General features: G+C 32.8%; 4 protein-coding genes and 1 long non-coding RNA gene across 5 annotated transcripts; 2 read left to right on the top strand and 3 right to left on the bottom strand.

Annotated features, from left to right (window-relative positions):
* Positions 1-7,086: 7,086 nt before the first annotated feature.
* LOC120260211 lies at positions 7,087-7,740 on the top strand. Its single transcript, XM_039267652.1, has one exon. The coding sequence runs from the start codon at positions 7,087-7,089 to the stop codon at positions 7,738-7,740; it is 654 nt and encodes a 217-aa protein (XP_039123586.1).
* A 725-nt stretch (positions 7,741-8,465) lies between these two features.
* On the bottom strand, positions 8,466-9,387 carry LOC120261423. The gene is made up of 3 exons (XR_005536600.1): positions 8,932-9,387; positions 8,746-8,840; positions 8,466-8,655 (listed from the first exon to the last, which is right to left on the bottom strand). It is a non-coding gene; the product is annotated as an uncharacterized LOC120261423 (long non-coding RNA).
* An 873-nt stretch (positions 9,388-10,260) lies between these two features.
* On the bottom strand, positions 10,261-10,764 carry LOC120260210 (transcription factor IIIB 60 kDa subunit-like). Its single transcript, XM_039267651.1, has one exon. The coding sequence runs from the start codon at positions 10,762-10,764 to the stop codon at positions 10,261-10,263; it is 504 nt and encodes a 167-aa protein (XP_039123585.1).
* A 709-nt stretch (positions 10,765-11,473) lies between these two features.
* On the bottom strand, positions 11,474-15,418 carry LOC120261422 (homocysteine S-methyltransferase 1). The gene is made up of 7 exons (XM_039269309.1): positions 15,076-15,418; positions 14,070-14,126; positions 13,517-13,722; positions 13,144-13,270; positions 12,460-12,663; positions 12,274-12,345; positions 11,474-11,760 (listed from the first exon to the last, which is right to left on the bottom strand). Exons 1-7 carry the CDS (start codon positions 15,238-15,240, stop codon positions 11,617-11,619), a joined length of 975 nt encoding a protein of 324 aa, XP_039125243.1. The 5' UTR covers positions 15,241-15,418; the 3' UTR covers positions 11,474-11,616.
* Positions 15,419-21,378: 5,960 nt separating this feature from the next.
* On the top strand, positions 21,379-23,244 carry LOC120261549 (3-ketoacyl-CoA synthase 5-like). Its single transcript, XM_039269480.1, has one exon. It carries the CDS (start codon positions 21,448-21,450, stop codon positions 22,951-22,953), a length of 1,506 nt encoding a protein of 501 aa, XP_039125414.1. The 5' UTR covers positions 21,379-21,447; the 3' UTR covers positions 22,954-23,244.
* The last annotated feature ends 508 nt before the right edge of the window (positions 23,245-23,752 follow it).

The raw sequence follows: 23,752 nt of genomic DNA, 5'->3' as shown, positions 1-23,752 counted from the left end.
CTAGTGTATAGGAATAGACCCAATATTAAACTCTCAAAAACGCATATGAGAAATGAATTATGTGCCTCCATCAGGTGAGGGTGTATGGTATATGTTAAGAAATTAACTCCGTGCCTATACTTGCACGATCCCTTCGACAAGACCGAGTAGTAGGTATGTCGCCCGTTCAGCTTATTATGTGAGTTTTGAGAGACTAAGTCTCATACTCCAGTATCGGCTATCTAACTCACAATGGTTTATTCATTTTGTCAATATATATACTTCTCAAAATTTATTAAAAGAGAAGATTCAAAGAAACAAAAATTTTATTTAAATGATGATCAATGCTATTTTTTAAGTTTGTTAAACATGAATCAATATCTCTGCAGGCTAAATATTAACAACAAAACTTTACGAGATATATTTTTTATTTAAATTATTTATTCATTATTTACCATGTTAATTTAAAATCATTGGTTTTTTTTTAAATTTGTTTTTTTACTTTTTTGAATTTTTTCTTTGGTGATTTATTTGTTACTTTATATAGCAATTTTCTCCACTCATTCCTGTATCTTCAACCAATCAGATATTTTATACATTAATTTTGTTAGCTTCATATTATTATTATTATTATTATTATTATAATAGATAAATCGTAATATTATTAATATTTTATTTTTATTTTTATTTTTATCTTATTATTGATTACTATAAAAGAATTTGGTCCATCTATAATGGTCCCACCGTGTAAGATTTAATTTACAAAAATTTTATTACTTGTTTTAAAGCACATTGACTGGAATGGTGCCAAGAATACTCAATTGTAAGAGTGAATTTACAATCCAATCCAATTTTTTTTGATTGGATGAATATATATGACCATATTGTCTTCGCCTATGTGAGCACATCTTTGATTGGATATATATATAATATACTTGTCTCATTTGTTAAAATAATAATAATAATAATAATAATAAAATAAAATAAAAACTTTATTAAAATAATAAAAAGGCAAGCAAGACACATGGAAATTAAAAGCAACAAAGACAGTAAAATAGTAGCAAACTGGGATTCAACAATAAGGTGATATAGTATCCCAACTATTAAAATAAAGAGCAGGAAAACTAAAAAAATTAAAAACTCTAGTTAATGATAGCCAAATATGACCATTCTCCTCTGGTTGCTTTGGGAATTGGGGGACAACTACCACTCACTATCAGATGGTTCAAGTTGATCAGCGATTAAATATTGAATCAAATTAATTTAGTTTAATTTAAAAATTTTAAAAAAATTCATTTAAATTCACTAGTTAATGTCACAATCAAATTAAAGTTTAAATTTGGAAGATAGCTAATTGAACAATGCCACTTGCATGGACAATTGGAAAGAGTATGAGCCATCAGTCCTGTTTGGCAGCGAGCTTGATCATGTCTGCACAAGACTATGGCCCAATTTCACATCACTGTTCCTCACTCATTAGGCTGAAATAATCAATGGAGAATGCTCTGGATCTTAATACATGCATGCATGCGTGGAACCTTGTTTTCTTGTCAAATAACCCATCATTTTGTATTTACAGTACTGCTCCCACTTCCTCCATGTGAAGCCTGTTACATTCCATCTTGTTAAGCCTCAATCACAATAAATTTTATGATGGGAACTAGGGCTAGGCTTGTTGTCCATTATATATATGTGTGTGTGTGTTTAAGATATTTTGGCGACTTGTTTGGTTATAGTGCAAATTAATTAACCAATTAATTAACCAATATAGCAACACTTCACTAAAAGCAAGAATTAAAAACACCCTCACATTCTCTCTCTTGGTTCTTTTTTATTAAGATTTAAGTTTAAGTGGTGATTGAATAAGTTGAGTTTTGTCAGGTGTGGATGAGGCCTTTAATTTGTAGGAGTTTTTGAGTCTTGTAAATCCAAAAGGATTGAGAATATTTTTATCCCAAATAAAAAAATGTGATTGTTCAGCCTCTGTTACTAACGTTTTTCACATGAAGCAAATCCAAGCACCAAAAACCCAACTCTCCAAGTGTTGAATACTACATTGAAAATACAAAAATTCAAATTTTACCCTCTTTTATTAAGCGGAATGCCTATTTTTATCAACTTTTATTTTATCTTTTTTTAACTTTGATTTTGCGTCTGTTTTTATCTAAATACTATAGTTAGTGGTATTGTTTCTGTTTTATATGTACTTTATTTTTTATAGATATCATTCAAATGTGTATGTTGTCATTTTTCTGTAATATATTTATTGTTTATCCATTTTATATATTTTTTTTAATTTTTAGTGTTTTTTTCTCTAAGTTGTTCCGGCCCCATCAAACCTTAGGTAAAGGGATGTGGGCTGGCCACCTAAAAACAAACTTATATAAAAAAAAAAACTATGTTAATTGGAAAAGAAAAGGTACAAAGAGAAAGAGGAAACAAAGGTAAAAATAACAAATTCCATTAGATGTGGTATAGATAAGCAAAACAAAAACTGAAACAAAACGACATCAAAAGAATAAAAAATAATAATAATAACAAGAAGAAGAGAATGGGGAAAGACGGCAACATCTGAGATAAATTTTGGTTAGTTCAAACAGTATATATGTAGAGTTATACACCATCATCTTGAGTTATTGAGGTATGCATCCACAGAGGTAATACTCATACATAGACTTTGAATTCACTCTGTTCTTCCTCTCTCTAATAGACTCAGGTTTATGTCGCTCACCAGCCGAATCAGGTGGCTTTGACCCAACCATATATTTTAACCAAAATAATAAACAAACAACAAAACATTTCAATCCTAGTTTTGAGTAGTAGAACCATCAACTATCTATAATTAATAACCAAGCTAAACCCTCATCAAGGAAACAAAACAGAGCAAAAGACATGCCCATCTCTTCCCTACTCTACTACAGAGATTGCAACTCCGGCGCGGCCGAGCGGAGACCGAGAGAGCTGCCGTGAGAGTTCCCGAAACACAGGCATCGTCTCAACCAACCTGGCCGGCGGTGAATGGTCTTCAACCTTCTCCTCCTCCTCCTCCTTGATCTTCCTAACTTGGCTATGTATTAATGGAAACTCTTCTCCCCCTCTAATTCTTTGCTTGCTTCTCTCCATGCTGTTCTTCATCTTGATTCCAAACTAAGTAATTAACTTGTGAACTTTGGTTCTCATTTCTCAAATGGTGTCATTTATTTATACCACAAAAAAGTCAAATAAAGAAAGCATCAGAGTGAATTGTGCGCAATTAGTGGGAAAATGTTCTACTTGTTTTCGATTGCTTGACGGCGCCTTCCTTTGAACGTCTGTGAAGGAATCTAGTAATGGTTCAACCGTGTGCTTTTGTTTTTGTGACATTTGGGTCAAATGAGGTTCCCACACGTGGAACACCAATGTGTTTCATTTTTTAATTATTTAATTCGTTGTCATGAACTTATCCACATTCAATGGTTAATTAGCTCTTGCTAGGAATTGTCAATTGCTTTATTTTTTATTTATTTATATTGTGTATTGAAAAATAGAACAACGATCTTAAAAAAAAATAAGCAATCACACAAAAAAGACATTAACGAAATTCGGCAGAGTATGTCTACGTTCTTGGAAGCAGAGCAACTATCAATTCTATTATAAGAAAAATTAGACACTACTATATGAGCCATATACAACACTGTGTTTCTTTAAATATCACTATTTTATTTTTTTATTTAATTTTTTGAAAATTATGTTGAAACTATTATTAAGATCACATAGTTAATTGATAACTATGTTGATTTTTTTTTGGGTCATGCAAATGTATATCAAATAGTTAATTGATTAAATAAAATCTAGAAAAGATTTTGTAGATTTTTTTTTATTATAAATCATTGATATTGGTTTTTTTATACGTTGGAATCGGCTGGATACCACAAATTCAATTTTTATAATAATGTATCTATTATAGTAAAAAAAAAAGTAGGGACAAGAGAAATTTTTGTATATATTTTAAAAATCAATTAATTTAGATTAGATCTTTTTTTAAAAAAATAACATGTCAAAAGTTTAAGGTTTGAATCCATGATTTATCTGTGTTTTTTAAAAAACAATATGACTTTAAAAAGATAGAATAAATAATCTGATTTAATATTATTTCATTGCAGTCAAGTCATAAAACTTTGAAAATAAAAGAGAAGAGAACAAAATTGTCTTCCCAGATTAAGGTTTGCTAACACATGGAAAAAAAATCATTGGTGAGGTTATATTATGTGTAATTATAAAAATATATATATAAACTTATCCTATTTATGCAAGAAAGAGTCATGTACTAACTCTTTTCTAATAGGAGAAGCTTACCATTTCTAAAACTCTAATGGATAACGACAAAGAATAGATATGATGTTGAAATTAATTATACACAGTTGTACCTAGTTAAAATTTAATTAATTTTGGATTGAATAAGTTAAACCATAGATTTAATCGAATTCGTGATAAGACCGAATATGGGATTGAGGTGACAACAATACAACATGAGCTTTCGAAGGACGATAACTTGTGCTCTTGAATTCAATGATTCATTATAGTAACTTTGGGTGAAAAATATATAACAAGCCAACTAGCTTATACATCATTGCAATACCCCAGTTGGATAAGGTTATGGCAAGAATTTTTTATTATCTTAAATTTAAATTATCTATGTTATAACATGGTAGCAATGAGTCTCTAGTATGAGTTCAGGCTTGCAACTCGAACCCGATATGATATTTTGAGGTCATATATATCTTACAAAATTCTTGAATAAGATCGGCCTAATATATATGCACGTTTTAGGTGTGAACCTTTTTTTTTTTTAAGCTTTATAATTTATCACTAATAAATTGTTGAAGGATTATGAAAAATATAAAAGTTGCAAAAAAAAAACTTTAAACAAAAGTCACAGAAAAAAAGCAATGTTCTGTTTTTAAGGTGGATAAACCACATAAGCAATGTTATGTGATAATTGTATGAGACCAAAATTAAAAAAAAAAATAAAAAAATCATGTCACCACCATAATAATTGAGCAGTACGTGTGTGGACTTAAAAACATCATCTAACTTTCGTAGTTTATAAAAAATAAACTGAAATAAAATAAACATCATGTAATTAGTGGATGATAATAAAAAGAAAGAGAAAGAAAAGGATGAATTCAGATTGTGGCACTTCAAAGATTCCAGTCAACTATGTTCAATTTCTGCCAAACAATTGTTTATCTTCCATTAAAAAGCATGGTTAGTGTTCATATAAATTAATTAAAAGTTTGGAATAGTGTTTTGTTTTTAAATGGGGTGATTGATTAATTTACTTGGTGATAATTAAAAGAAAAATTAAAAGGATATGCTCAGTATGTGACAGTTAAAAAAGCTTATAGTGAGCCCTATTAGTGGCTGACCTAGGAATTTAGTTCAGCCCGGGCTTAAATAAAAGTCAACATTCTCATATTCGTCAACTTTTAATTTTCTGGCGTTTTTAGCCCAACCATGATCTCTCTTCAGTCCAACCACGGTCAGTAGCAAAACCAAAACTCATCGGTGAGGGGGGTTAATGTCAACTACTATCATTGTGATGGATGTTTTGAACAATTTCTCAAATTTTATTAAAACTTAAAATTTTAAAAAAATTTAAATAAGAAAAAAATTTCATTACTAAAATTTTTTACATTTGTCATGCCACATTATCAATTTAGTTTTTTCTTAATTATTAAAAAAAATTATAAAGTTTAAAACATTGTTTTTGTTTTTATAATTTTCATAATTTTTTTTAAAAAAAAACTTGTTTTTAGTTATTAAAGTTATTAAAAACTTAACATTGGATTTGAACCATGATGGGTTCCTACTATCTAATTCCAACAAACCACTCAAGTACATGCCCATTACATATTAGCTTTGTACAAACAAAATATTATAAACATTAATATTCATATAAAAAATCTTATTGAACACAGTTCTTCTAAGATTTTCCGGCCGGCCAGCCCTATTGAAATTCTGCTCAACTAATGGTTTGTGTTTATTTAAATTCTTCAAAAGTTTGGAATAGTTTTTTTTAGTTTTAAATAGTATAATTGATTGATTTAATCTGAAATCACCTTGATAGTGTGGGTGATTATTGCCACTTGGTAGCTCTATTAGACTTTGATTTAATTCTAATTATTATTATTATTATTATTGTTGTTGTTGTTGTTATTGTTGTTGTAATTTTTTTAATGATTGAGCATCTAATTTTTAATATTAGTGGCAATCCACTACACCAATGTGTTATCAAATTTGTTGTTAAAATATTATTATATATTTAATTATATATTTAATAATCATTTAAATCAATGTGTGGTCACAAACTCGCATGCTCATTGTTCATCAGAATTATTTTTTTGTATTTTTTTATATAAAAATATGAACAAATTATAAATAAAATTTGAATATTCGATATTTTAATTAGTTGTTAAAAAATGCCAGCAACTTTATTAAAGAGTAGTCATTCTTTGCGTTTTTTATTATTAACAATGGGTTTGTTTTAAAATAAAAAATTAATTATGTTGTAGAAGTTATAGGCGTGACTTCCTTTGGTCCGGTCCTGATCTCCAGAAAAATTTTAGGTTAGTGGGTTGGAAGAATCTGGGTCACTTTCGTGAGTAAGGTGGGTGGGGTATTCTTGACTTAAAAGTCTTTAATAAGGCTCTGCTGGGGTAGTGGTGGTGGAAATTCTCAACGGGCCCTCAATGTTGTGGTGCGACTGTGATCAGATTTACCTATAACATCTCCAATTGAAACTTATTTCCTAGGCATGTGGGGAGGATTTCGTTCTTCTAGAAAGGGGTGTCTATCTGTCTACCGGTACTGAGGAGTTGCATAACGCAAGGCATTAATGATGGTACTGAGTCCCTCTTCTGGAAAGATTGGTGGCTCAATAGCCGAGCACCAATGCTCTTGTGGCCAAAGGTTTTCAGGGAATCATCCTTTCAAAATGGCACTATCAAGGACTTGGTTTTTTTGTTTGATAATTCTCCTTTTTTGGGCAACGTTGAGTTGAGTTCTTTCTGGGAATGTTTTTCCGCAAATTGGGGAATGCTCAAAGATACGAAATGGTGGACTCACATGGCGAATGAGGTTTTCTCGGTGAAATCCTTCTATAATTTCCTGAATGAGGGGGGCCTACAATGTCCAATTTCCAGTTGGTTATGGCGCAACAATTACCCGCGGAAAGTTAACCTCTTCAATTGGTTAACTTGGAAGAACAAAATTCTTACTCTTGAAAATCTGGAAAAGCAATGTTTTAATAAGCTGCCAACTGCCACATGTGTTTTTTGCCACGCGGGGATTGAATTAGTGGATCATTTGTTCCTCCATTGCTCCTTTGCTAAACACGTGTGGAAATATTTTGTTAGATTGTTACATTTGCCGGAACCTCCGATACTATTGAGCTACTTAATTTGGGTTTCTTGGAGATCTCGTTTACAGACGTGGATCCAGGATGTGGGGGTTTGGATTATGAAAGCTCTTATTTGGAATATTTGGCTTGCTCGAAATGATCGCATCTTTAATGCTAATGTTGTGCATGCTGCTGATATTATTATGAAATGTGATCGGATGATCTTTTCCTGGTTTACAGTGATTGTTGAGGGAGCTAGAGGAAAGTTTGAAGACTACGCCCTTGCTATCAGGCACAGTCTGAAGTTCCTTGATCAGCGTGCGGAGGAGACCAACGAGGTCTTGACTGCTGAGGAGGCTAGTGAGCAGCACACGGGCTAGTGTTTTTGGACCTGATCTAATGTCTGTCTTTAGACTCTGTTTCTTGTTTTGGATTCTCTTTGTTGTTTGGGTCATCTGACCCTGTTTATTTTGGTTTGTTGTTCTGGTTTGTACCACATCTAGTGGTATGTCATGTTCTTGTGTCTTGTGGTTCGTCTCTTGTTTCAGGATTTTCTTCTTTAATTTAAGTGGTTAATCCTCCTTTAAAAAAAATTAATTTAGAATATTTCAATCTACATCACATCAACTTCCACTAGTCACTAAAATGCCATCAAAATTATAGGCTAGTCAAACAAGAAAATGAAAAAAAAAAAGGTGATTTATTTAATCTATGAGTTACTAGCTATTAATCACCTATGCATATCTGACATTTTTTTTTTTTTTGTTGATTTTCTTATTTAAAACTTTTTGTGAGTGATGTCCAAATACCAATTTTGAGTTTGAGGATTAAAATTACTGTCCTGTATATTTAGGCTGATATAATTAATTATAGTTTTGATAAAGTTTTAACTGAATCTTAAAGCATAATATAATTATCAACTATGATGTTAATGTTTGCCACTGAATAATTCCATTAGTTACGTTGTTAGAATTTTAATTATTTTAATTTGAAAAATAAAAAATCAATTTTCCGAATTCCATTAATTACCTTTCATTTATATATGAAACACATCATAATTAAATTAAGTTTTGTGGTTAATTAAACTATACAAATTGCACCATGCATTGTCACAACTAATTAAAAGGTGAAAAACGACAAACCGAAAACAGATGACCAGTTATAATTAAACGATATATAGAAATACATAGATTTCTTATTTCCCGAAAATGAATGAAGTTGAACAAAATAATTAACCACACTGACAACAACTGTTATTCTGATCAAGCATGCACAATCAAATATCCACTGTTTTGCTGCCAATAAAAAATATTTTAATGAAAAAAAATCAGATATCAAAAGTAACTTATAATAATATATAAACCCAACTGAGCACAAATATATACCTTGGCACCACTTCTCAGGATAAGATATAGATAGCATAAAACATTCCTGGCAAGTAGCCAATGGTTGTCAACAATAAACAGATCCAGAACTCTATCTGCAACAACAAATTAAGGAGAAATTTTTTTCATTTGCATTGTAATTATATATATATATAGAAGAGCTAGAAGATTAAGTAAACTACGTACCCCAAATTTATATTTAGTGAAGACTCCAATTGGTGGGAAGTGTGTTGCTAATATCACTGCCATGGCACCTGAGCTTTGATCCCCATCCCCAGTATCGTTTGGGCAACAGCAGTTACAACAAGAGAATATTTGCATCCATACATCTGCACTGCAACAAAGTGAGTACAACTTTGTGCAACAATCAGCACAACATGAGCAGGTGGTTTCGCAGAGTTTGCCGCTACATTTGCCGGTTTTTTCACAAACATTTGAACAACATATGGTTGTGTTTGTACATAAGTTGCAAGAACAAGTAGACAATTTGGTACAAACTTTGTTTGTGTTTTCACATATAGAGCAACAACACTTGGTTATATCTAAACACATTCTAAATGGACAACATATGAAAGAAAGAAAATCCTTGAAGGCCATATATATATATATATATATATACTTGTTTATTTATCTAAGAGAGGAAATGCATGAGGCGAAGATAAGGAGTAATGGTTCTTGGTTTTATAGGGTTTAATGCAAGAAGAGGCTTCTGAGGCAAAATTAAGTTGCTAAACCCCTTGGGTAGAGATAAGTATCTGAAACCTTTCATCAGCTGTCGGTATATATATATATATATATATTTTTTTTTTGAAAAGGTGGATAAACCACTATATTAAAGTCGGTATATATTCATGATCAAAAGAATTATTAATTATATAAATTTAAGTGTTTCATTTTGGCTGACTTTGCTTTGTGAATAAGGATAGAATTCTGTTGTACGTTTGCAGTGAAAAAGGAAGCATGCTGAGGGAGAGAAAGGTATTAGTTAATACTCAACACATGGCATGGGGTCCAAATGTTGTTGATTCTCAACAGCCTTAGAATTTCATATGATGATTATTTTAGGCCCTAATAGATGAACTTTACCTTTAATTCATATTAAATTATATATTATTTGAGGCTTTGAGCTCATCTTAACTTCTCTAAATTAATTATTAATAATTATTGGTCTTGGTCTCTTGTTATTGTTCTCTGTGGTCTTTTGTTTTTCCATGTTTCATCTATTTTGTACTTTCTTGTCATTTCAATGCAGGTAATTTACTTTTTTTTTTAAAAAAAAAATCATTAATCTTGGTCTAATAAAAAAAACAGACAAACATTTAAGTTGCTTAATTAACTAAATAATTTCAAATTTCTGTCTAGTGAAAATCCACCCCACTAGGAGAAATTTATTTATTTTTTGTAAAGCTCTTAATATTAAAAGGACAAAATTACACCAAAAAGAAAATTACAGACAAAGACACATTAACATAACACTTTTTTCTTTTTAATTTTTTTTTATTTAAAAAAAAAAGACTAAAAATAGTCATCTTCATCCCCAAATCGATAATCCTGTTCATACTCATCTCCAGCATAACCACCATTGAAGAAAGCATTCATCTCATCACTCTTACTACTACGATCATCACCATTAGCACCGGCAGCACCAGCATTATTCCATTCGCTCCGATCCTGATACTGTTGTTCCTCATCTCCCCGATCAAAATCAGGGATCAAGGATTTGAGCGCATCGTAATTGACTGCAGAACTGCGCGGCTTCTTGGTTTTCTCTCCGGCGGCGTGCCGGTCCTTCACCGGCTTCCGCTTCCGATCCTTGTGAAGCTTTTCTTCTGCACGTGATCTCCGGGAAGGCACCACCGCTTTCTTAGTGGCTTGTTCCTCAAGGTAGTCACTGTTCATTGATTCCCAAATTAGAGTCTTTAGCCGGGTTCGAGTCTTGTTGTTGAGGTAGACTTTAACCTCGGAATCATCGATGTCGGCGAAGGTTTCTTCCTTTTCCGATGGGCTTGGAGATTTCATTAGGGTTTGGAGATTTTGGAAGGAGAAGAAAAATAAATAAATAAATAAAAAGAGTCGGTTTGGTTCCGCGTAGGGTTTTGCCATTAATATATATATATATATATATACATATTTCTTTTTTTAATATTAAATATTCTGCTTTTAAATTAAATTGTTAATTTGGGAATTGGGATTTACGCATTTACTTTTATATGGTATCTTTGAATTTGAGTTGCAACCTATTTTTATTTGCAGTGAACCGGACCGATAACAAATCTCACAACGTTTATCTCATATTTAAAATAAAATATTTATAAAACATAAATTAAATTAATAAATATTAAATCAAATAAACCTTATAAAATGATTTCAATTTTGAAATTAAAATTCACACAAAATAGGTTTTACCTTTTGGTTTTTAATTTTTGCTTTTAATTTTAATTAAAAAAATATATAAAAATAGGTGGTTCAACCATGTGAACTGGTTCATCCAATTCACTGTTCAACCGTCCAGTTTATACTATTTAACACCGGTTTTTAGCTGGGTTGGTTTTTTTTGGATGAAATTGGACCGTCTATATACCTAGGTCCGATTCAACCCAGTCTAACTGCCCAGTTCAACTTGGTTTTGACTACATAGGAATTATAGTGTCTAAATTTTGCAGCAAAGCTTGGAAATTAAATCAACAAAAGTTACAAAAACAACAATAAATAATAAGAAGCAGCAATGGGCCGAGGACAACAACAAAGAGCATTGGAAGAAGTATCAAAGCCCATAAAAATGGGTAGTAGTCATCTACCAACCACGTAGAAACAACAAAAAGCAAGACAACATTAGTACTAAACTAAGTAAACAATCTCCTTTAACATGCTTCATGTTCTGGGTTTCAATACACTGGATATTGCTTGGATGGTTGCAGGGTTGGTTCGGCAACACCCTCCTATTAGCCTAGCACCAGCTTCTTTCCATTTCTTTGCAAGATCCTCAAACTTCTCATGCCCCAAGCATTCAGATGGCTGTCCATTATCACAAAATAAATACATAAATAAATCAATAAACAAAGGAATTTTGTTAGCAAATAGGAAAAAACCAATGCACCCGGTAATGTATTTGTTGTAACTGAGAATAACAGAGAGTAAAATATGGTCCTCAATGTATATGGCACTCAATGGTTTTAATATGGAGAACTAGGTTTCCAATATACTACAAATATACAAAGAAACATATTAACAATTTAACATGAATCCCTTCGGTTACAAGCACAATTCCTATCCTAAATCAGACTTATTGGCATTGTCTTGCATTCCTATTTAAATATGGTGTATCCATCGGTATATACCAAGATATATGTTTAACAATCCAAATCAATCAATAATAATAATAAGGTAAATAATCTTTTCTTAAACTAACCAATAGCATAGTGACAGATCTTCATAAGCCTCGTGATTGTGCAAATGAAATGCCATGCATTGAAGCAACAGGCATGATTCATAAACTAAAAAAAGTAATCCAAGATAAGTATTACTTGCCAGCCATCTCTTAGCTCTACCATCCCATACTTCACCACTGTTTGGATAAACAGCTATTGGTTTCCTTGTTAGCTGTAAAAATTTAAGAAAAAAAAAACCATTGTGTTAAGAAGAAAATTAAAGGCAAGGTCACAAGCAGAGTATCAAATTATGCATAATTATAAAGTTTCAGCAAGTCCTCCATACTTTCTTAAATTCAATGATGAGTCTCTCTATGAAGAAAGGTGAAGAACAATTTATTCCAACAATGCTGACTTTCTCACTCTTATTTAATATGTCAAGGCAATCTTTGAAGCTCTCTCCAGAAGGTGCACGCTCACCGTCAACAGAGCTAAAGCAAATCCAAGAAGGAATTTGGATATTTTCTTCATCCAGTAGCTCTGCTATGGCCTGAAAATTGTTCTCTTATAAAATTGGTGAAAGATATATGAAGCAACAGAATTTTTACTAATAGCAAATCAATGGAGAAATGCTTCTGCAATAAAACACAACATTATACAGCATCATTATTCTTTCCAAAATATGCCAGATGCTTATAATGAATCAGATACAACACCAAGAAATAAAATTGAAGTCCAAACATAACAGATGCCACAGAAGGATGCTAAAATAAAAGGAAAAGAAAATTAAATCACAAATGCTTAAAGTTCTGCGCAAAAAGTTTCCGCATTATGGATATTATTTTTATTTACCTTTAATACTTTTACGGAAAAAATAAATTACTCGTTATAAAGTTCAATTATAGAGTGACTCAGGCTACATGTTTATTTAGCCTTTTGTCAATAGAAATAAATATCTCAATCATGCATATAACTATAACATTTCCAACCACGAGATAAAAAACATGTTTAACTGGCAACAAGGACAAACCTTGGCTTCAAGCTTATTGGGAATGGTCTCAAAGGCAAGTATATCCGGATCAGCATCTACCAGAACTTGCACCCGACGTCGATGAAAGTCTTTCAGTTTCTCCAGATTCACATCCCCATAAATACCACTATGAAATAAAGTTTATGTAAAATGAACAAATTTTCAGAAAGAAAAAAATCCATAGGTTTAAAAAAGCAATGAAAACAATATCAGAATGTCTATCAAGAATTCTCTTCGTGTAAATCAACCACTGCAGGGAAGGTACTGATTGAAAGTTAAAACAACCTTTTAGCTAAATTCATGACAAAAGAAGTCCTGTGATGCATTCAATGTTTATCATAATTACTATGTCAGACAAATAATGAGGCAGTACCTATATTCAGACCCATCTGCAAGATAAGCTCCATAACTTCCAATTGAAGCTGCAACCAGTGGACAGCTATCTGTAATCATGGAATTCCCTCGCACAACATTCCAGAAATTATCTCGGGCCTCTTGGGCTAATTTTACACTTCTCTGAAGTAAAAGCTCACTTTCTTCAATAGAAAGACCTTTGGCTAAAAATCCAGGAATGGTCGCCTGCAAAATAAGACAAATCACAACGTAACATGAAAAGAGACACTAGCTTCTGATAGACTGACCAGAAAGATGGTAATAAGATTTCTTTGTTAAATTCACTTGAATGATGTTTCACTTTTAACAAATGGTGAAAAATAAAAGCCCAAGAAAATTCATTGGACAAGGAAAATAGATTCATCTCACAAATTGGCATTTGAGGCATGTGTTTTAATTGTTTCTATTATTATGTTTATTGCTGCCAAATAAAACCTCTGTTAGAGTAGAAGCACAGAATTCTTTAATATAGCCAAGACAGCAACGCTTCAATGCCTGATGCATACAAGGTTTTGCATTAAGAACAAGCAGACCTGATAGGAAGAAGTTATTAATATATCGGCGCCGGCCTCAAGATACTGTAGATGAACCTACATTTGCAAAAGTTAATTTAGTATACTAATAATTTTTTTTTTTTAAACAAAAAGCGGGATATACTAATCACTTCAAAAGATTAAGTAGATAAATAAATAAATAATGCAAGGGCCAAAATTATAATAAAAAAAATGTTAATTCAGACATGGGATGTACATTCAGTCATAAAAGGACACATTTTTCCATTGAGGATAAGCAATGATATGACGCCATACCGGTCGCTTTTTCTTGACATACAAATGAATTCATTGAAAACAAGTATATTTCGGTCAATAATTTCCATGGGTATCAGTATTTCTCAAAGAATGGGTAAATTACAATATGAATCTTGTACTTAAGTCTTACTCCTAAATTTTAAATTTTACCAGTTGAACCTAGATTTCCCAATTTAACACAATGTACACCCATCAGCTGGTGCGTTTCTTGCTTAATTGACATGCCACATGAGACCAAATGACAATCCATGTCGCCCTTATCTATGAGTGAAGTCATCTTTAACTTTTCTCTAACCAACAAAATTAATATTTTGGAAACACAATGTGTAAAAGTGCGTAATCTAAATTATAGTTTCACCCTCACAAGGCCATAAAGTGGATTGTCAAGTGGTTCCATATAGCGTGCCAACTCTATAAAAAAGCATCAACTTGATGAAAATTCTGATCAAAGGTATACATTTCAATCAATTACAAAGTTCAAGTCCCATTGTAGAAAGTTCATAAAGTATGGAGACTAGCAGCGAAAAAAATGGCATACAGCCAAATACGATGAATCCAAGTCTTAAAAACAACAAAATTCAGATACCAACTCTACAACATGCATACTACCAAATGCAAATAACAAAACATTGAACAAGCGCATAAATCATTCCAAAAGTATAATGCAATTAAACCAAAGAAACAATTGGATTGGATAAAATATGAAGGTGAAAAGAAGAAGAAAGAAGACCTGTTTGATAAGGTCAGGGTCAGAGATGAGGCAGCGCGCGCTCCAGAGCGGGTCAAGGATGTCGGCGCCAAAGGCCTCGAGCTGGGTAGCAAGACCACCATCAATGACCAAGCAACCACCAGCCCTCTCTATGAGCTCCTCGACGGTGCTCCTTCTCAGACTCATATCATCAAACACCTTTAGAGCATGCGCGAAGGAAGACGAAAAAGGAGGAACCTAACAAGACCGATGTTGGTGAGATGAATGTGGACCGATTTTGTTGTTTCGTCTGAATCTGGCCGTCAAATGTGTGCAGGTTCAACATGATGTTGAGTTGTCTTTGTCTTCCGGGCTTGTCTTCTAAACATTTTTTTTTTATTATTTATCAATACTATAGATAAATCATCACAAACATAAAGATTATGTTTCTTTTCCACTCCATGTTGATGTTTTTGTTCTCTCCATGATTCTATTATTTGTGCTAGTTGTTTTTGAGAAAGACAACAAATGACTGAACCCGGGGACTGCAGACGTGTGGAGAGCAAGGCTCAACACCGATTTACGTGCCCTCATCTTGTGTAGAACAAAAAGTTCGATCCCGGGTCCTCCCCGAAATGAAAGCCTCTACGCAGCAGATGTCGATATCAATCGAGCCCAGTTGGTTGTGCTAGTTGTTTTGTCTTTATATTATTTGTAATAACTTATTTTTTGTTTCTTCATATTATTATTATTATTATTATTTTTTTTTTTTGAGAAAGGTGACAAGCACTAGAACCTATGGACGTGCACATGTGAGGAGCAATGCTCAACGCTGACCCATGTGCCCTCATTTTGTTGCGTAAGACATGAGGTTTAATCTAGGGTCCTCCCCAAAACGAACACCCTAAGAAAAGAACCCGATATCAATTGATCTTAAGGCTATTGGTTCCTTCACTCTGTGTTATTGTAGTCATTTTGATCTTAATAAATTATAGTTATTTATTTTATTAAAATAAATATATAAATAATCGAATCCTAGAATTTCGGCAAGAGTTAAATACCTTACAGATTCACTATTGTTATAGTGACTTCTAAATGTTTTTAATGCATTAGGTATTCCAGAGTTTAGGAAATTACTGATTTTTAAATATAAATAAAAAATTCAAAATAATGATTTAAGTATTATTAAATATTAATTTTAAAAAACAGTTTAATAATATTAATAAACTGAAACTGTGATCAACTCCATAGAATTTTTTTTTATTCTGACATTATCTTGTTTAGAAATATCTTTTTATAGCCGGGCAAATTAAAATCACCGTAAAATTGTTTTCATGTTTTTTTATTCATTGAAAAATTTTTATTTGATTGTTGTATTTAAACATTAAAAATTTTGAGTTAAGTGTACATAAGATTGAGTCAATAATAGTTTGATTTGTTTTTTGATGTGAAAATTTCCTAACTGGTTGGTTATTTGTTGGTAAGCACACCAACCCTCCAAACCTTAAATTGGCATATCTAAATACATACATTGTATAATTAGTATATAGGAGAATTTGGTTATTAAAAGATCTTGAGAAGGTTCCTGTCTAGTGGTCTAGATGTCTAAAAATTAATGTTTATGTATGAAATTATTATTATAATAATTATTATTATTATTATCTTTTCATTGGCACAGTTTGGTTTACACTGATTGATTGTATTTACTTTTCATTTTTTTATCGTTACGATAGAATTAATCTAAAATTACTACGTTTGTAATATAATAATTATATTCAATGCCTTCTAGCAAGTGGTCTTTTACTAAAGAAATACTTTCAATGTTTTGTGAAACAAAATCAAATTAACAACCTTGATTCATTTAAATATTAAATAGTTAAAACAAGCTGTTCTTTGCTACAATATAAGTGCAAATAATGAAGGTCTCCCATAGTTGACCATTACTGAATAATGTATTTGTATAAAACAAAATAATCATATAAATTAAGTTTTCCTTCTTTTTTTTTATCTAGAGGTGATGTTGATAAATATTAATCATTCAATATATAACTCTATTTTATGTAAATTTAATTATTATATTATAAATATCGGTAATACATAGATAAAATTAAGTTTGAAGCAATGCCAATATATATATATATATATAAATATATAAATGCCACAATCATAATAAATAAATAAACTCTTTTTTCAAACTATTTTCCATCACTTCAAAGCCTCATGCGCACATATGATTAAATTATTTTTTGAAAATAATGTCGCGAATAAATAAAGTGGCCACAAATTCTAAAATACTTTGTCATGCCCCCTCAATCAGGGTCTTTGGCGTATGTGGGTCAACATATTAGTTCATCCAGTATGTATATATATATATATAAGAAAGGGACTTATAAATTAAAAATGCTTTAGGTTCTTATAATAAATAAAGTGATTCTATTTCTCTGTCTCCATCTCTCTCATTTAATACATTCACGCATTTTAGATTTTTAGTCCATTATAACATTAACTAATTAGTTCATATTTTCCACCGTTTTTAATTTATTTTTAATAATGGGGCCGGATATATAGTTAATTGTTCCATAACTACCATCTAACTATTAAGACATGCAAGTTTCCATGGGATATGGACCTACAAACAGGCAAATATCATAGTCCAAATTCTTTTGTGATTAGTGTGGAACCATATTAACGATAATGTTATTAGTAAAAATAATTTGGTAATATATTAAAATAATTATGAACTAAATTAGTGTTAAAAAAAGCAAAAGTCTAAATATGTACCCCATGTTTGGTTGGGGGACGAGGACCGTTACCCCACCAAACAACTCATAATATTTTATAAACCAATTTTTATTACAAATTATTTTAAAGACTATTAATATTAACAAATAATTATTACTATTTGAAGAATAAATTTTAACTTAAAATTATTTTATTTTTATTAATAAATTTTTTATTTCATTTACATTTCCACTATTTTTCACCAATTGATCGGGAGAAGTGAAAAAAATGGGAAGAAGTGACCTAACTTTCTTCACTTAATGTTCATTTGTTTTTAAGTGGAGGAAGTGACACTTCTCCACTTTCATCTGAAGTGGATTTTGAACTAAACCCATTTAAACAATTTTTTTTTTACTGAAGTGGGGTTGGGATGGTACTTTCATTCACTTCAAAGCGTTCATTTCAGGGGAAGTGATTTGAAATGGGGAAATGTGAGAAGTGTCACTTTCTTAAAATGGGGGGAAGTTATATCATTTCTAATACTTAAGGTATTCATTTGTTAAAAATAAGAACACAATTGGAGAATTTAAAAGTTAGGTGGCATTCTATGAATTCAAAAAAAAACTTTGGAAGTGAGGAGAAATGAATTTTTATAGATTGGCTCACTTTCCTCTGCTTCAGTAAAAAATGCTGAAGTAGGTTTAGTTCAAAATCCAATTTAGACGAAAATGGGGGAAGTGTCATTTCTACCACTTCAAGATAAGTGAACACCAGAAGTGGGGGAAAGTCAGACCACTTCCCCCACTTCTCTTCATTTCCCCCGAAGTGAACGCCCTGACACTTCCACCACTTCAGATCACTTCCTATGAAATGAACGCCTTTCGCCCTTCGCCCTTCACCCTTCGGCTTTCGCCCTTTGCCCTTCGCCCTTCGCCCTTCGGAAGACGTTCATGCATGTTAACATTTTTACCAATAATGAGATCTAATAATAAGTGATGATAACTCAGTGAAATATACTAATATTGTTCTTTTAAAACTTAAAAGTAAATATGAAAAAGAATAAAATTCATAGTAGTGACTTCAATGTTCTCCCCCTTGATAAATGATAATAAAGATACCAGGGCACCATAGTTTAACTTGAATTGTTTAAGGTTTACTAACGTGACATTAGAAAGATGGTAATTCTTCTCTATCTTGCCAAGTGAAAGACTAAGGATCAATTCATTCTCACAGTACTGGATATTGGATATTAGATATTGGATAAGGTGAGTCGAAAGATTAGTATAATATCTTTTGTATAAATCACCACATAAATAAACAACCACATTTAACAAAAAACTTTATTTATTTATTTATTTATTTATCTATTTATTTAGGGGTTTCTCAGATGATCAAATAGTTGAACCTTCTATTCCACTGCACATGACTGTTATTTATTTGTTTATTTATTTATTTTTTGCATCCAACTTTCTAGGTTAATAACATCATGTTCTGGCAATGATGAATTTATGGGCAAACATATATATATATATATATATATATGTGAGACTTAGACTAATATACAGTGTTTCTCACCTCCAGTTTTGTTGGAACCGCTGCACCAAAAAAACAAAACATAAAGATAATGAATAGGAACACCTGGCTGATTAATAAGGTCTAGTCTCAAGTTCTCAACTCTCAAGCCGGTGATTGCGTGACAATATAGACAAACTTTATTTTCAGAAACATATATAAAATCTTCTATTTTAAGAAACACTACACTTGAAGTTAAGACGCTCCAAAAACTCGATGGATGATCTAAATTAATTTTTTTTTATAAATGAATAAATCACACTTCAAAGATTTTTATTTACACGAATAAAATCTTAATTAATGGACTTGTAGTATACCATGAATGGGTCATTGAAACTTAATTTATATAGAAACAATCCATTATTAGAGAAAGCTGGGAAAAGAGAAGATAATTAAAGGTGGATAAGGTGGGTGCACTAAATATGGAATTTTTTATTAAATTTATACTAAAAGTGATCACCATCAGATTAACAAACTTTGCATATATGGCTTAGTAATGTTGTTTATAGTAAACGGTTAGAAAAGGATTTATTAAAAAAAAACACTTTTTATGAAAAGAAACCATGTTCAGAAGTTGCTTTATGGTGGAAAACATGAGGACATCACAAGTGATTGTCTAATATTTTGGAACCCCCACATTCTTTGTTGTTTTCCAACTAATAGACCATAGAAAATGGAGAACTATTATCAGAGAAAAATTAAATGAATGAAAGATTAATAAAATGTTGAAGCTTAAATTAATGTTCCATTGCTATGCCTAGATTCTTAGTTTCCAATTTTTAAAAGTTCTGTGCATATCATCAGTGTAAAATGCTAAAAAAATTTGTGATTGTCCATGTATCTTATTATTTCTTTTCTTTTTTATATTGAATAGAAAAATATTTTCCAGAAAAGAGGTAGATGTAATGTGGTGAATTTGATAATTGATACAGTGAAAGAATAGTCAACAAAAAACAGTGATGTAGACAAGCAGACAGTTTTCTCTAAATTTGGAGAATAGCAACAATTGATATCACCAATCACAACTTTGTTTTAGAAACTAATAATAATAATAATAATAATAGAATACATGAACCTGCAGAACTATTTTACTGAAAAAGCCTTAATGATCAGAGCAACTGTTTTTCAATATGTGATTCCCCTGACTTCCAGCTTGCTCACAGCTCAATTAGGTTATATGTTTCCCTCAGCAACATGCATGGAGGCAGGTTGGGTGATGTAGTTGATGCCATGTCATGTGTGAGTGCTATAAATCCATAGGGCCTTATACAGCTTTCTTCTGCTTTACTCCGCGGTCCCCTTCATTTTTTTGTATCACAGTTGTGTTTCTAAGACATCAACATATTTAATCAAGGATTATAAGCAATCATATGAAGGTGACTGAATGACGTGCATGACTAAAAGTTAAGCTTCTGCCGTGGTTTATTAGCTATAATACCCTACCATGTTAAATACGTAACAACCAATATTTATATATTAATCAATTCATTCTAAATAAGGTTTTAGGTAAGTTAACCACGCATGATTCAATGCACCATGTTATTTTGCAAAGAAATGAAAAAAGAAAATTTTATTTTTATTTTTCAAAGAAAAGAAAGCCATATTTATTAAGCCTTAAGAAAGAAACAACCTCTAAAGAAAACGATAGTTGATCTGCAATTTCCAATTCTAACACTAAATATAAAAATCACCAGTCACTGTTCTCCATTCATTCATCTTCATGAAAAAAAGTTAGCCCCCATTAAAAGAAAAATTAAAGAAAAAAATAAATAAATAAATAAATAAAGCTTGAGATCTGGCCATCTCCCGCCAACTGTCCCAACCCCCATCTCACTCCAAAATTCAATACAACCAGAGTCAAGAGTCTCACAAGCGTAAACCCTCAGCCTATCCTTCTCATTTCCCCATCATTAAACTCTCCCACCCACCCCCTATTCAATACTCCCTCTTCTCTCTTTCTCTCTCACACGCCACACACGCACACACACACACACACGCTCACACACACACACACAGAAACACACGCACACTGCCAGTACTACAACTACTAATACCCCTCTACCTCTTCAACCACTTACTCCACAAGAACAGCGTCAGTCTTCCCAAAAACCAAAAGAAAGAATGGCAACCTCTGCACAGCCATCCTTACCAGAGTTCTCCTCCTCAGTCAAGCTTAAATACGTGAAACTCGGCTACCAATACCTCGTCAACAATTTCATCACCTTCTTACTCATCCCTGTAATCGCCACTATCATCTTACAGCTTCTCAAAACCGGGCCTGAAGATCTCCATGCTTTATGGAAAATGACTCTCCAGTTAGAACTCCTGCACGTCATCTCTACTCTTTTCTTAGCCATAATAGCATGCACCATATACTTCATGTCTCGTCCTTACCCTGTTTACCTTATTGATTACTCCTGCTACAAACCCCCTAAAACATGCCGTGTTCCTTTCGCCACTTTCATGGAACACACTCACCACATCTCTTCCTTTGATGAGAAGAGCGTCCAGTTCCAAATGCGCATTCTTGAACGCTCCGGCCTCGGTGAAGAGACTTGTTTACCTCCTGCCAATCACTATATTCCTCCCAGAGCAACCATGGAGGCTTCTCGCGCTGAAGCCCGCCTCGTCATGTTCTCCGCCATTGACGACCTTCTCAAGAAAACCGGTTTGAAACCTAAAGACATTGATATTTTGGTCGTCAACTGCAGTCTCTTTTCACCTACTCCCTCTCTTTCCGCCATGATCATCAATAAGTACAAACTCCGTAGTAATATTCGCAGCTTCAATCTCTCCGGCATGGGCTGCAGCGCCGGTTTGATCTCCGTCGACCTCGCCCGTGATCTCCTTCAAGCTCACCCTAACTCCAACGCTCTTGTTATCTCCACTGAGATCATTACTCCAAATTTCTATACCGGAAACCAGAGATCCATGCTCCTCCCCAACTGTTTGTTTCGCATGGGCGCTGCTGCCCTGCTCCTCTCTAACCGGAGCCGTGACGCTCGGCGAGCCAAGTACCGGCTTCTCCACACCGTCCGCACTCACCGCGGCGCTGACGACAAAGCCTACCACTGTGTCTACGAAGAAGAGGACAAAGATGGCCTCTCCGGCATCTCTCTCTCCAAAGACCTCATGGCCATCGCCGGCGAAGCTCTCAAGTCAAACATCACCACCATGGGACCCTTAGTCCTCCCAGCCTCCGAACAACTCCTCTTCCTCTTCACTCTCATCGGGAGAAAACTCATCAACCCCAAATGGAAACCATACATCCCAGACTTCAAACAAGCATTCGATCACTTCTGTATTCACGCCGGCGGCCGTGCCGTAATAGACGAGCTACAAAAGAACCTGCATCTCTCGGCCGAGCACGTCGAAGCATCTCGCATGGCACTGCACCGGTTCGGCAACACGTCGAGCAGTTCACTCTGGTACGAACTTAGTTACATAGAAGCTAAAGGCAGGATGAGGCGTGGTGACCGGGTGTGGCAGATCGGGTTCGGCAGTGGATTCAAGTGCAACAGTGCGGTTTGGAAGTGCATGCGCACGGTCAGGACTCCGACCGAAGGGCCTTGGGATGACTGTATCCACCGTTACCCTGTCCACATTCCGGACGTTGTCAAGCTCTGATGGGTTCACTCATTCCCATGCACTGTTTAATTAGAAACAAGAAAACAAATTAAGGTTGTGAAATAATATATAAGTAGCTAGCTAGATTGCGTTATCATATCTTTGGTTCTAGAATCGGAAAAGAAGACAAAGTGTGAGTGATTTCGATCCTTCCAATTCCATCATGTATAATTTACGTGTTTCTTCGTCCTTTGTTTACAGAATATCATTATTAATTGTTGTCCTTTACAAAGTTTGATTTGTATTATATATATCATGCGAAAGTATAAAGTTCTGTTACTTTTTAATCTCCCAGCTGATTGAGCTGTTAAATTTGTTGGTATTAGACTTAGTGTTTGCTTTGATTTTTCTTTTCTGTTTAACTAGGTATCAAAGTTGGTCTAGTCGGTTTGCAGCCACAGTACTGGCTATATCACTATTATGTCACAGTATATATCATCATCTAGGCTTTATTGATATATATTTAGGTTTATGTACTTGAAATATGCTAAATGATAGGAGAAGTTCTTATCAAAGTACTCATTTAATGTGGCATCTAAATTATTAATTAGTGCATCACTGTACCTGCTTATTTCTTTAACACCCTTTCTTATCCGACACTTGTCACCTTCATTAAAATAATAATAATAATAATAAAGGTTTTATTTGAACACATGATGAATATATACATACATAATCTGGGATAACATTATTTACTTTGGGATGTAATATGGAAATGGGATAGTACTAGAAAAATCAAGGAGGACCGTTATGCCCAAACAAGAAATTATAAAAACCTTTAATTATATGATAATTGGAC

This window comes from Dioscorea cayenensis, chromosome 5 (assembly GCF_009730915.1).
Source record: "Dioscorea cayenensis subsp. rotundata cultivar TDr96_F1 chromosome 5, TDr96_F1_v2_PseudoChromosome.rev07_lg8_w22 25.fasta, whole genome shotgun sequence".
Lineage (NCBI taxonomy): Eukaryota > Viridiplantae > Streptophyta > Magnoliopsida > Dioscoreales > Dioscoreaceae > Dioscorea > Dioscorea cayenensis.
This window is presented reverse-complemented; position numbering and strand designations above follow the sequence as displayed.